Source organism: Toxotes jaculatrix, chromosome 13 (assembly GCF_017976425.1).
Source record: "Toxotes jaculatrix isolate fToxJac2 chromosome 13, fToxJac2.pri, whole genome shotgun sequence".
Taxonomy (NCBI): domain Eukaryota; kingdom Metazoa; phylum Chordata; class Actinopteri; family Toxotidae; genus Toxotes; species Toxotes jaculatrix.
This window is the reverse complement of record NC_054406.1, coordinates 21,904,476-21,917,270: the sequence shown is the minus strand read 5'-3', so window position 1 is coordinate 21,917,270 and position 12,795 is coordinate 21,904,476. Positions and strand designations below refer to the sequence as shown.

The 12,795-nt window shown below is 43.0% G+C and overlaps 2 protein-coding genes across 3 annotated transcripts; one reads left to right on the top strand and one right to left on the bottom strand.

The window, feature by feature from the left end:
- Window positions 1-340: 340 nt before the first annotated feature.
- On the bottom strand, window positions 341-9,560 carry ppp1r10 (protein phosphatase 1, regulatory subunit 10). 2 transcript variants are annotated; one of them, XM_041053240.1, is made up of 20 exons: window positions 9,452-9,560; window positions 8,993-9,280; window positions 7,570-7,638; window positions 5,340-5,448; window positions 5,141-5,227; window positions 4,256-4,391; window positions 4,111-4,162; window positions 3,931-4,020; window positions 3,664-3,792; window positions 3,468-3,573; window positions 3,220-3,323; window positions 2,986-3,113; window positions 2,672-2,831; window positions 2,372-2,515; window positions 1,996-2,242; window positions 1,827-1,902; window positions 1,481-1,699; window positions 1,226-1,349; window positions 732-1,097; window positions 341-612 (listed from the first exon to the last, which is right to left on the bottom strand). In XM_041053240.1, exons 4-20 carry the CDS (start codon window positions 5,444-5,446, stop codon window positions 461-463), a joined length of 2,427 nt encoding a protein of 808 aa, XP_040909174.1. In that variant the 5' UTR covers window positions 5,447-5,448; window positions 7,570-7,638; window positions 8,993-9,280; window positions 9,452-9,560; the 3' UTR covers window positions 341-460. The 2 variants fall into 2 exon arrangements, with proteins under 2 accessions (XP_040909174.1, XP_040909173.1); XM_041053239.1 differs by lacking the exon at window positions 7,570-7,638.
- Window positions 9,561-10,005: 445 nt separating this feature from the next.
- mrps18b (mitochondrial ribosomal protein S18B) lies at window positions 10,006-12,793 on the top strand. Its single transcript, XM_041053855.1, has 7 exons — window positions 10,006-10,102; window positions 10,552-10,708; window positions 10,793-10,890; window positions 10,991-11,059; window positions 11,578-11,644; window positions 11,729-11,788; window positions 12,461-12,793. The coding sequence occupies exons 1-7, from the start codon at window positions 10,022-10,024 to the stop codon at window positions 12,655-12,657; spliced, it is 729 nt and encodes a 242-aa protein (XP_040909789.1). The 5' UTR covers window positions 10,006-10,021; the 3' UTR covers window positions 12,658-12,793.
- The last annotated feature ends 2 nt before the right edge of the window (window positions 12,794-12,795 follow it).

The following is a 12,795-nucleotide window of genomic DNA, read 5'->3' as shown; positions in this document are numbered from 1 at the left end:
GTAACAAAACTAAAGGCATTATGAAAGCAACGTGACACGTAGGTAAACAGTACAACGGCCACAAAAAAAAGAAGGAAACTCAGTCAAGTTGAAACTTTCCTGAGCTGAGCAGGAGACCTCCATTTGGTCGACCACGTTAATGACGTGGAAAGTGGCAAACGCAGACAGGCAGCACTGTGGGTCCAGTGTGGTGGCTTGTTTCGGTTTCACAGATAAATCAGAGTAAAAACATAAAGTCCCCTCTCAGGTGAGGCAGAGCTCGCTGCTTCAGGTCAGTCACACACACACACTCCAGACTGTAGGACACAACATCCTACTCTTTGTATTGATTGTGTATTTAAAAAGTGCCCCCCCCCCCCCCCCCCCCCCCCAAACGCCCCGCAGTGGTTTGATCAGAGAATGGCTCTTCAAGAGGTCAGCAGTTCACAAGAGTTGTTCCCATGTTTGGCAGCAGTGTCACCTAGTGTCCGTGCTGGTTGTGCTGGTTGTTAGCGGGGTGGTTGGGGGGCAGTGGTGGTCCGTTTACGCCTGGGTGGTAGAAAGCGCAATTGTTCTCGTACCTGCAGCTTCCCTTCATCATGAAGTGACGACACACAGGCCTCTTCGACATGTCTGACAGGAGAAAACACAACAGTGTTAAAATCACACCACACAGACATACGCCCACTTTCTAACAAGGCCAATCACTGTACGTGATCTGTACATTGTCCCAAACTCTATGTCCTATTTACCGTTCATGTTGTTGTGTCCTCCTCTGGGTCCGCCTCGTCCTCGGCCTCTGAAGCCTGGCTCTCCTCCTCGGCCCCGGCCTCCTCGGTGGAAGTGACCTCCTCTGTGGGGTCCTCCTCTCATGGAGTCGTCTCCCCAGTAGTTGCCGTTGTCTCCCCGGCCCTGGCCTGGAGGTGGTCCCATCATACGTGGACCTCCCCCGGCATTGAAAGGTGGCCCGTGGTTGTGAGGGGGCGGGGGGTGGTTGAAGCGGGGACCGCCTGGCGGGTTGTTGGGCGGGTAGCCACCATTCATGGGCATCTGCATGTGCACGTTCATGTTGTTCATATTGTTCATGCCCGGACCGTGGCCCAATAAGCCCTGGTTGACTAGACAGAGAGAAAAAAAAACAGATTTTAAAATACTGAGTAACACAAGGACCAGGACAGGTGCTCATTAGGCTACGACATCAGGAGGAGAGCTGTAATTCTACAGCTGAAGAAGAGGCTGAGGTTACCTGGTGGAGGTCCACCCTGGTTCTGGTTCTGGGTCTGCTGCAGGGAGCCCAGCAGCTGTTTAATCTTGTCTGAGAAGTCAGGCTGCTTGATCAAGTCTTCAGTAGATTGGTTACCAGAAGCACCCTGAAGACAGACAGCTGTTATTAGTTACACATTACAACAAGTAACAGACTATTCTCCATCCAACTGCAGAGAAATTCAAAAGATTCAGTTAGCTTCTCTAGCTAACTGTCTGACTGTATGATTGTAATTACCATGATGGATGTGAGCAGCTCCTGTACGTTGACAGAGGGGGCCACAGGGTTGTTCACAGCGTTTGTAGCCTGCGGACTGCGGGAGCTGTTGCTCAGGTTGACCATGAGGTTGGCCAGTACAGGCGGCAGCTTGGAGCTCTCGTTCTGGGCCATGGTGGCGCTCTGCTGCGATGTGGTGTCCATGGGCTCAACGTAGCCATCGTCCATCATGGAGGAGTCCTGCAGGAGAGAAGGGTCTGAGGGCTTAGCAGGCAAGCGATAACTGGTGTGTACAGAACGCGTTAGAGTAAAAAAGAGAAAGACAAATGAGAGACAGAATGTGAATGTGTGCGTTGGATGTACTAACCTCGTCCAGAGGGATGAGACGGGGAGGCATGGGTTCGTAAGGCTCTGGGTCTGGTTCATGTGGACTGTCAGGCACACTAGCAATAAGAAAGGACAGGAAATCATTAACACACATTGCAGGCTCTCATCCTAACTTCTGAGACCCCCACAGCTTTTGCCCGGTGTCCTACCTCTCTTTGTTCAGGAAGATTTCCTGCAGAATGCCCATCTCGCGATCTCTCTGGGTGAGTTTCTCTGTGCTGTTGGCCCCGGGCGTGACCAGGCTGCCAGCCAGCGTCAAGGGCCTCGGGGGTGTCCAGGGCACCCTCTCTTCCATGGCGTCGTGGGAGAGCCGACGGGCCATCTCAAACGTCTGCCTGTCCATCATCAGCTCTCGTTTAGCGGCCTCGCCAAAGTCTTTGATCTTGTTAACGTTGACTGTGAATTAAGTGAAATTATATCATCAATAATTCATATTTTTTCCAGAGGATTTACAGACGCACTGGTGTTTCAGAACAATAAACACCCATCTCAGACACGTTGGCCATGCAGAACTACATGCCTTACCTCTCTCTGTCTCATCCAGATCAAAGTAGAAATAGTGTTTGAGTTGCTCTTCCTCAGCCCAGTGAACCGTCTTCTTCTTCTTGCCCTTCTTGGTCAAGCTTTCTTCTTCTCCACGAGGTTCTGCCAGAGCGTTAGGTTTCTCACCTACAAACAACAGAAGACAAGGAGAAAGAAATATGTTAGGAGATTGAGAACACTCTCATTTCCCCTGAAACTAAAACCAAAAAAAAAAAAAACATACGGTAGTGTAATGTCAGAGGAGCTCATTAAACTCTGTTGTCATCAAGAAGGAGACATTACCATTATCAGAGGCCTCAGGATCCTCAGATGGAACAGGGGTCCCGGGCTGCTCGGGCTCCTGGTTTTCATCAGTAGGAGTGCTGGAAGCAGCGGTTTCTGGAGATGATGGTTTATTAGAAGATGACGAATACGCAGAGGGTTTGCTGTCGAATGGACTCGCCTGAGAACGAAAAAAGGAAACAAGAGTGAGGTGACTGGTCTAACAGATCCATGCTCGGATTCAGCTAATTTCTCATTTAATTTGCTAATAAATAAATACAAGTTTTAAAATATTCAGCGGATGTTCGCAGTAAAGTACGCAGATGTGTCAGTACCTTGTTAGTAGTGGGGGAGACGGCCTTGGCATTTGCTGTAGTGCTAGCACTGGGTTTCTTCTTCTTGATCTTGATCCCAGGCACTGGGGCAGAGTTCAGAGCATCTAGGAACCCAGTGCACTCCATTGCTGTAATGAGGACACAGGACAGCAGTGAACACCGGAGCTGCTACATCATTATCATTCTCTTTAAAATCCAGTTCAAATGTATGTAATGACATCATTTTGAACTTACGCTGTGCTGGAATGATCTTGACTTTGATCTCTTTGGCAGAGTTAGAGGGGGTATTTAGAGGTTTGTATTTTTTCTCCAGGGGTGGAGCATCTGATGGACCGGAGCTGTTGGGCGGGGGGTGAACAGAAAAGGAAATGTGTAAGTACTATCATCAGCCACCTGAGGGCAGCAGTGAGCGCACTGCAGGAATTCACCACAAGACGGTGCTGCATTCACAGAGACAACCAGTGGACAGGAGGGTGCAGTACCTTGGCCTCTTGAGGACTGGAGGCTTGATGTTGTACTTGTCGCCCAGCTGTGGGGCAGTGGGCGCCTTCTTAGCAGGGGCCGGGTTGGGAGGGTCCATCTCCAATCCTACACAACACAAAGCTTAATCATTATTTCACGCAGAACACAGAAACATTCAGGGCCACTCACAATCACTGCTCATCACTTTAAGTTTACCTATGGAACGAATCTTGGTGTGCGTGGGTGCGTGAGCTTTAGGTTTATCCTTCTTCTTTTCCTCATCGCCACTCTTCTCCTTCACATCCCGCACCGGCAACTTGTTCTCCTCTTTCTTCTTCTTCTTATCTGTAAGATAAATACAGAATGTGTTACAGACTGTTGCCAGAGGGGGGAGCCATTTTTAAACAGGGGCGCTCGTTTAAAAAAAAAAAAAAAAAAAAAAAAAAAAAAAAAAAAAAAAAAAGTGAAATGATCGGTCTGTACCAGCGGGAGAGTTGCCACTGCTTGAGACACTCTGGGAGCGGATTGTTGCCATCCAACCATCTACCAGCACAGACGCCAACTTCCTCAGGTCTACAAATAAAAGACAAGAACATTAGTGGAATACACACACTTGCGGTCTGCATATGAACAGTTTGGTTTCTGATGTACAAGCGAACTGACCTTCGGTCTCTGCGCTCTTGCTCAGCTGCTTCACCAGCTTGGCTGTGTTGTTCTGGGAGAATATGAAAGCAGTTTAGTTTATTTGCTATAGCTGCCTGTATAATGTTCTAAAGGGGTTTTCTGGTGGATAAACTGAGACAAGTACCTGTTTGAGGTGGTCCACTTTGAGAGGCAGCTTCTGCAGTGTGAGCAGGATGAGCTGCAGCAGAGGGGTGTTGTTGGTGGTTTTCGAGTAGGTGAGCCAGGAGTTGAGCAGCCTGTAGCCACCAACTCTGATAAACCTGGATGGAAGGAAGGAACAGCTGATTTATAATGAAGGAGGCCTGAATTAAATGACTGAGATGGTCGTTGATTGCACTTGCACATAAACAAAGACACTATAAAGCGGTACTATTTACTCAGATAATCAGAAGTGTTTGTTTTGAGAGTAGCTGCTTGTGATGATTCTTGTAAACAATGAACCTGGGCATATTCCATATTTTTCTGCCTGTCAAACAACCAAAGGCAAACCTTCAAAACTTTCTGATTCAAGTGGTTTAATCCACATTTACTCTAAATCGAGTGAGTATTTCTGGCAGCAGTAGCACAGTGTGACTCACTCAAGTGTTTTTAATAGCTTTTGAAGTGGAGCTCTGTGGCAGAGAAGAATAACATATATCAGGCTTTGGATAAGCAATTCAATTTTACAGAGACCCAGCACACACAATACTTGTGTAACAGCATACATTCACTGTTGGTTTGGGTGTTTTTGTGTGACCTGTTAAAAGACACTACAGTATTACAGAGTACAGTAAATCCCTGGTTTTCAACAAAACAAACTAGAACTTGCTACTGACTCTGGAAACATTCATTCATGAATGTGGTATGGGCCCAATCCTACTTACAAAGTTAATTTAAACCTCTAAAACAGATTAAAATTTTCAAGACTGGACTCACACACTTCCAGAGTAATGTCAAATGTTTATCCACCTCGTATTACCAAAGACCAAGATTCACAGTTTACATTTATCAAAGTTGAAGTAAAGCTTACCGGTTAAGAACATCATGGGATTTCGTCTGCAGCAGGATGTTCAGGTACATACATCGACTGACCATCTTGGTAGACGCTTTCATCAGGCTGCATAGAAAAAGAGCAGAGGTGTTAATATCAGAGTCATTAGTGAACTGTTAAGCTAAAGGTCAAACAGTTTAGTCACACCAGTATAGCATGTCTAATTTCAGTTCCTCACCTGAACACCTTTGGGACTCCCTCCAGGCTGCGGAGCTCTCCATCCTTCCCCAGCAGAGCCTCCACACCCTTCAAAATCTCTCTGGGATCCACTGGTCTGCCTGCCATACCTGAAACAGACACCTCAAACAATTAACATACACACACTAACAAGACACAGTTGCATTACATTCTCTGGTATGTACAGACAATCTTTTATCTTTGCTTAAAGATATTAAAGGGCTGTTTGTTGAGGACTTTTTGCCTGCCAAATAGAAAAGGGAGCTCCATGCTACACAGTTCCACCCAGATTATTTTTAAGACCGCGAACTCAACAGCTCCAACCTGTTTGCTTCCAAAGGAAAAAAAAAAATCTCATTACGGCTCAAAAGCAGGTTCACGTCAAACACAAAAACTGTATCAAGCCAACAAGGGCCTGATTCTCCTCACCATTAAGCACTATCCCGACTCCACTTTGAATCATCTTACTTTCCTGATTCAGTGATCAACCACACCTGTCTGTTTGTATCAAGGTCACTCCACTAACACTAAGGTCCAAAGAACTGACACAACACCAAATCAGGAGATAAACACCACGAGCAGGCCAACGAGGTCTGATCAGTCACTGAGGGTTTGAGCAACAGCATATTCATCAAGTTGCCAAACACCCCTAATGACAAAGTAATGATCCAGGAGCAGGCTTGACGAATCTGAATCTGACACGATCACACAACTTACTAAAGCAGCAGTGTTTTCTTCCAGCCACACAGCTCTCTGTTGCTCTGGCAGTCAAACATCCACAGTGCATGATGGCCTCAGAGTGCTGCCTCATAGTTCAGATGACTGTGGATTGTTTCATGGGGCCAACTTGACACCAGTTCAACAGGGACAAGGGCAGGACACTGTAGTTTAGACATCAGTGCCAGAGTGTCTCATCTCAGGGACTTTTACTTGCAGGACAGGATTTATAGTCTGATATTATGTTCATTTTGTGTGTGAGGCAACACCGTTTTTATTCCAGCTCAGGCTATGAGGAGGCAGCAGCAATGCAAACAATAAAAATAAACATTGCATCTTTATAAGACTGATCTGGAAAATGTCATACATTCACTATGAATTCACTTCTTTTATTAAAACTTTTTACTTTAACTATTTCCCTAATCATATCAAAAAAGAAAATACCGGTGGAAAGAAATCTATTTAATTGAGTATTAAACTTTGCAATTAATATGTACTAAAAATCTGTAACTATTATTATTTATTTTTACACATAAGCACTGTATATATATTTATCAAAAACAAAACAAGGTGAAAGGTCAAAGTTTTGTCACAAAAAAACAAAGTTGCCAGAGAGACAAATTTTAGCAAGATATGTTACTGATAATTACTTTTTAATTGCACACACCTATCCCAGTAATTTATATTTGTGCAAAAATGCAACTCAAATGAGGGATGGAAACAAAAAAAATCTGTAACTTATAAAAACTGGTTTTCACTAATTAATATGGTACCTGGCGAAAAGATGAATGGTACAAATTCAGATTATACGCATTAAAATACACAATAAAATTAAAGTGTGATTGGTAACTGTATGAAATGCTTGAAAACTGTACAATTAGTCTGTTAAATACTCATCTGTGTCCTTGTGATCATCAGACTGAGGGTATCTCTATGTTGGACTGCAGTGATGTTAACAAATGTGGCAGCCACAGAGTACAAGTCCGGCCACTTACTGCCACCTACAGGTTAGTTTATGTTTACACACCGGCACTGGCTGTGTGTAGTTACACAATACATAAATGCATTACAAATTAATATAACTGTTAGTGCAACATCACATGACAATGGTCTGAACTGTAACACATTCATCTGTCTGTAAAACAAACTCATGAGTGAAAGGCGCTTGATGTTTCATCATTTCAATAAGTAATTAGAAGTCTTATTATCTTTAAAAAGTCTAATGTGATCCAAACAAAAACAGCCAACACCAAGACAATTGGCCTTCATGGATGTTTTTACTTTTATGAATTTTAAAATTATCATGACAAAAGTTCTTATAACTACCCTTCAAACTGTTCATTATATAATTGCTTGATTGAACCATGTAAGCATGCAACTTTTTTTTTTTGTTTATGCATTTTAAAATGAAATTGTTTTAGTGCTAATTTGTCAATTCATGTACAGAGCCCTCAATTCTGGTGGAAATCAGTCCACTGGAAATGTCATGATGTGAGGAATCAGTTAAGTCTTACCCGGGTAACTGTTGTAGTAGAAGTTTTATATAGTCTCAGACCTCCACAACACTGCAAATAACCCAATTCCTGAAAATGTCACAATTACACATATACATAAGATCAGTGTTAAACATGGCCCTGGTTCCTGGTTGAGTGGGGGAAAGAAGATTATCTGTGCACAGGCATACTGTGGTGTTATTACATATCACTGGCAAATCATGGCAAAAAAAATTAAAAAAAAAAAAATCAATGACTGCTCTAAGTGAACAAGCCTCCAACAAAAAAAAATTTACTCTAATTTTATATCGGTTGCGCAACAACAGACTTGACTACAAATACGGCAACATGCCATTTTCATCAAGGATACACAGACTGAATCAAATAACAGTGTAAAACGCCCTCGGTTATATAAGAGCAGTTCACGCAGCCTATAAAAGGCTTGCGCTTAACCTGACATCTGTCATAGCTGAGTACAGGCCTGCTCCTGCGGCTAAAGTGCCCGACAAAAGGGGAGGGAGCTGGAGGCTGTCTGCTAATCAGAGCCCTCCCTCCGTTAACCACTTCGAAGACGGAACACCAAACCCTACACCAACAACAATGGCTCTCATAGCAAAGGCCATACTGGTTTATAGAAAAACAAGGCGACGGACTCCAGATAACTAGCGAACCGAACGCGTAGGGCAGTCAGACAATGCGATGGACATCAGTATACACTTGTTCTGCATTTCAGTTTTCTAACAAAAAATTAAAAAAAAAAAACACAAAAACAAAAAAAGTCCCAAATGTTGCTTCGAGAACAATGCTAGCCCCCGGAGCTGTCCGAGGACGAAGAGCAAAGCACAACTAGTCCACCATATTTGCCAATCCCGACTGTTTGTGCTTCGAAAGACCACTTCGCTTGAGTCATCCTGCAATCTTTATCCACAGATTGCCGAGTACATGGTGCGGGTTTTCGGGAAATCCCTGTGCTATAATTATCAACATTTGAACACACAATGCTTCATAAAATATGTCCACAATCCTCAAACTAATGCAATCTTTATGTGTAGATTGCGGTGGGTGTTCGTTCCGTGGAGCAGCCCCTACAAAACAAAACTGGCAGGCAAAAAGTCCGACTTCGTGATCTGGAATTTGCTTTTCTGTGCCTACGGCAATCTTTATGAATAGATTGCTTATGGTTATTTTTACGAATTTACTGACTATATTTAGTTTTATTGGTACAATACGCCCAGTCCGTCTCACACACAAAGAAACGGAGCTTTGTGCCTCCGTCCACTTTCCTGTGTGAGCTCATACTATAACATTGTCTATTTTCAAATTGTTTGCCAAGAACCAAGCTAACTCGCGGTGCCTGCTAGCCAGCTACCGCTAGCTAGCCTTTTGTCTACGACTATTTTCATTTGATGAATTTCAATTCAATGCAACTTCAAAATCAACTTACTATTGATACTCTAGATCCTCAGCGTCTCGGGTATATTATAACGTGCCTTTCTGGCACTTATATCTCTTATTTCATTAATTTTATGTCGTCAACCTTCATGGTTTTAATATCAACTGAAAGACTTCTTATGGGTGGGGCTGTGGTAGCTAAAAGCTAGCCTTTCCTTCAGGAACAAACTGGAGGCAAAAATAGAAATCAAATGTCCATTACTTGAAGAAAAAAATATGAATTTGAGTAGAGTTGTTCAAAGTCCTCGACGGTTCAGTCTTCGGCAAAGCAAATTCATACCTGAAAAACACACAAAAAACACACCTTTAATTTCGGCTCCCTGACAAATTTCGTCGTCCTTCGTCTATATCAAAGTCTTTTGTTGGCTTCTGGATACATTCATCAGGAAGTTCGCATTAAACACGGACAAAATGTTGAAATAAGGATTATTGTCCTTATGACTGCACTTACCTCTGACCAAATCCAGGAATGAGCTCGAAAGGAGGGACTTCGCTTTTATACTGTGTGACGTTTTTTGCGTCACGGATGACGTTTTTCTCCGTTACCGCTGAAACAAAATGGCCGATAGCCGACCTCTGTTGCGTAGTCAAGGGCATAATGGCGTACCTTACACTTTGGACACCATTATTCTGAAATACTCCCTAGATTCGCCTTTAAACTATTGTAACTTGGTACAACAGAGGAGATACTACAGACCACAAACGTATTTTGTTGAGATTAGTCGATTGTACTGAATCTTTGATATATAAATCTAGTTAAAAATATTTCTTCAAAATGGCGCCTGGATTTGTCTACTTGGGCCGTGATGGTCACATGCGCCAGTCAGAAAGAACGCTGCATTTCAACAGTCATGTACTCCCGACGAATCTAAATAAAAATGGCAGGATGTAATTTTATACACAATATAAGTAATTTATCAATGATTATACTTCGATATATAAAATGTCAGCTTTGATACGGCAACAGCGTTGCTTGAACTTTCACCTTTCACCTACAACCCCCACTGTGACAGAAAAAAAAATGGCCGCCTCCATCCAGCGTTTCGCGAAGGTTTTTTGCGGTCTATCGCCTTCAATTTTCTATCCATTACGACACTGTCAGGTACTGCAATTATTGTACTGTTCATATGCCCGTCATCCGATTATTATCTTTTAAAGACTGAACGAAGGGCTTCATATGTTTAAGTCAGAAGGGACGCTAAGTACTGGCAGATTACTTTGCCACGTAGCTAAGGGCTAAATAACCGAGTGGCAGGACAGCGTCGTGTTCGGTAAAATACCTCGCCGTAAACTTACTTTGATAACTTAGTTGTAATGCTACACGGTCGGTAGAACACATGAGTACTATAAGTCTTATAACTCAGTAAGGTGTTTCATTACGTACCTCGCTAAATGACATTCATAGCGTTAAACGGTTTTGGTATTTAGTGACGGTGTCCGAAAGGCAAGGCAATTTTAAACTGACAGTACATAAGTAGATAGAAACTAAGTGGGGACAGTGTCTGGGATGCTTTGGTGACGACTTTGTTGCACATTCTATCCTGTCCACAGAGGGTACCTGGAAGACGATGCTTGCCCCCCTCTCTATTTATAACCCCAAGTCAGCCTTTCTGCAAATCAGCATCACACCAGGATGAGGACGCCGCTCACACTGCTGAGATTCTCTCCCGCTACAAGGACAGACCCTGGGATTACCTGGAGAGTGAAGGTACATGAAAGGGAAATCGAGTCTCATCTTTAACCCTTGCATTTGTTTGGTTTTTGTTTACAATGTATTTCTTTCCCTTTACAGAGTACATTAAGAGATATGGAGACAGTCAGGTGTGGACAGGCTACAGGAGGAACCACAAGGGAGGCATTCCCCCACAGAAGACACGCAAGACCTGCATTGTAAAAAAAACTGTTTTAATCCCCCAGTGGTACCTTACATTAGTTGCATGCATCTCATCGGGAATTTAAAGTAACACGAACACTGTTTCTGTTTCTGTAGAGAGGAGACAAGATATGTGGAAACCCCTGTCCAATCTGTCGGGATCAAAACATTATCATCCACCATCAGGTCAGTAATTATCTCAATCCCTCTGATGGTAAATAGTCTTCCTTCTCCTCCCATAAATCTCACAGCAGCTTGGATTTATCTCGTGACCCTTTGGCTGGGCCCGACCCCTATTTTGGGAACCTCTGGACTAAACTCTATATAAAGTAGCTGAAATCAGCTGCTCTGTGGGCAGATAACATGACTTAGTATTAACAGTCTAATAATGTTGGCTAGAAGAACACAAAAGTCACAGGCGACATTTTACTGCTTAAAGAGAACTTTACTTACGATTCGTAACTACATTTGGTTTATAATACTTTCTACCAGTACTTAAAATTTAAATGCTGGAATTTTACTTGTATGTAATGTTTACATTGTTCTATTGGTACTTTAACTTAAGTGAAGAATCTGATTACTTATTTATCACTATCACTATGCTCAGTGGAATTACCTTCCAAAGACCAGGATAGAATGCCAGTTTCCACTGACAGTCTCACTCCCCGTCCTATGCTCTAACTCAAATGTATCTTCTTCTGTAGAATGTGAAATTACTGCAGCAGTTCATTAGCCCCCACACTGGAATGGTGTATGATCCCACTCGGACCGGTAAGTCTTCAAAGTCAGCACATGTATTGACGCACAGGGCTCTTTCCAGTTGATGACCTGTTGTTGTTGATGTTCTGTCTCCAGGTGTCTGTATGAAACAGCAGAAGAAGCTAAACGAGGCCATCGACACAGCACGAGATCAGGGTACGTAACAGAAAGCCTGAACCCTAACCCTTTGAAATATGGAGTGCCTGACTAATAAAGCTTCTCCGCTGCTATCTAGTGGCAGCAGAGAAGTACTGAATGTCCACTGTTGAAACTATATTGTGAGAGTTTGGAACATTCCCAGCAAATACAGTTGCTAGTTGTATTTGCTGTATTGTATTTGATGTTTAGAAATGTTAAAATCAGCCAATGAACTCACAGAGGAGTAGCTGGTACTGATTAGCAACAAGTGTAAACCCCTACTGTTGTGTTCATTTTAATGCAAAAAAACCCCAAAATATTACTAACAAATGCAGGATTATCCCCTTAAATTGAGTATTTTTATATAATATATGGATGTGAATCCTACTGCATACTTCTGTTGGGATTTTACCCCAAAACTGAGAGCATTTGGTATGCCCCACTCCCACCTGATTTTAATCCTTACATATTCAGAGTGGAAATACATCTGTTCGAGCACTGGCTCATGGGACAGCTCAGTTTGTTGAGGTATTGCAAAGCAGGTTGGAGCCTTCTCTCACCAAAGTGAAGGGATTTCTTTGTTAAGTGTATTAAAACTTCTCAGTAGGTGATGAGAGAAAAGAGATTTTTTCTTTTTGGTAATAACAGAACAGGCCTGGTGTCATTCTAACGCCTCGTGTCCTCTCTCAGGCTTACTTTCCTTTCAGATTCCCCATGTGGAATTTTCCGGAGAGGACTACTCCAATTCCCATGATGCTGTGGGCTCCACACCACCTCCCCCATCCTTAACCTCTGGCGACATCTGGTATAAATGGTACGGTGAAATAATGGCTGATGAGAAAGAAGTGGCCAAAGTCAAGAAGATATACAAGGCTTACTTAAAGTGATGGGGACTACAGAGCTAGTCCTGTCCCATGGAGACAATAGCTGTAACCTCAGTTCACTTTGATTTGCTCTTCATATGTACAAGTCTTTCTGTTTTCATATTCCACAGATGTGCTCAAATAAAACTGCAAAAATAAAGG

Coding starts and splice junctions, on each gene's coding strand:
- ppp1r10 (XM_041053240.1), bottom strand. CDS start 5,446: ATGGCAGGCAGACCAGTGGATCCCAGAGAGATTTTGAAGGGTGTGGAG. Junction 4,163..4,255: donor AAGTGGACCACCTCAAACAG/GTACTTGTCTCA, acceptor ATATTCTCCCAG/AACAACACAGCCAAGCTGGT. Junction 1,350..1,480: donor AGCTGCTCACATCCATCATG/GTAATTACAATC, acceptor GTCTGTCTTCAG/GGTGCTTCTGGTAACCAATC.
- mrps18b (XM_041053855.1), top strand. CDS start 10,022: ATGGCCGCCTCCATCCAGCGTTTCGCGAAGGTTTTTTGCGGTCTATCG. Junction 10,103..10,551: donor ATCCATTACGACACTGTCAG/GTACTGCAATTA, acceptor TCCTGTCCACAG/AGGGTACCTGGAAGACGATG. Junction 10,709..10,792: donor GGATTACCTGGAGAGTGAAG/GTACATGAAAGG, acceptor TTCCCTTTACAG/AGTACATTAAGAGATATGGA.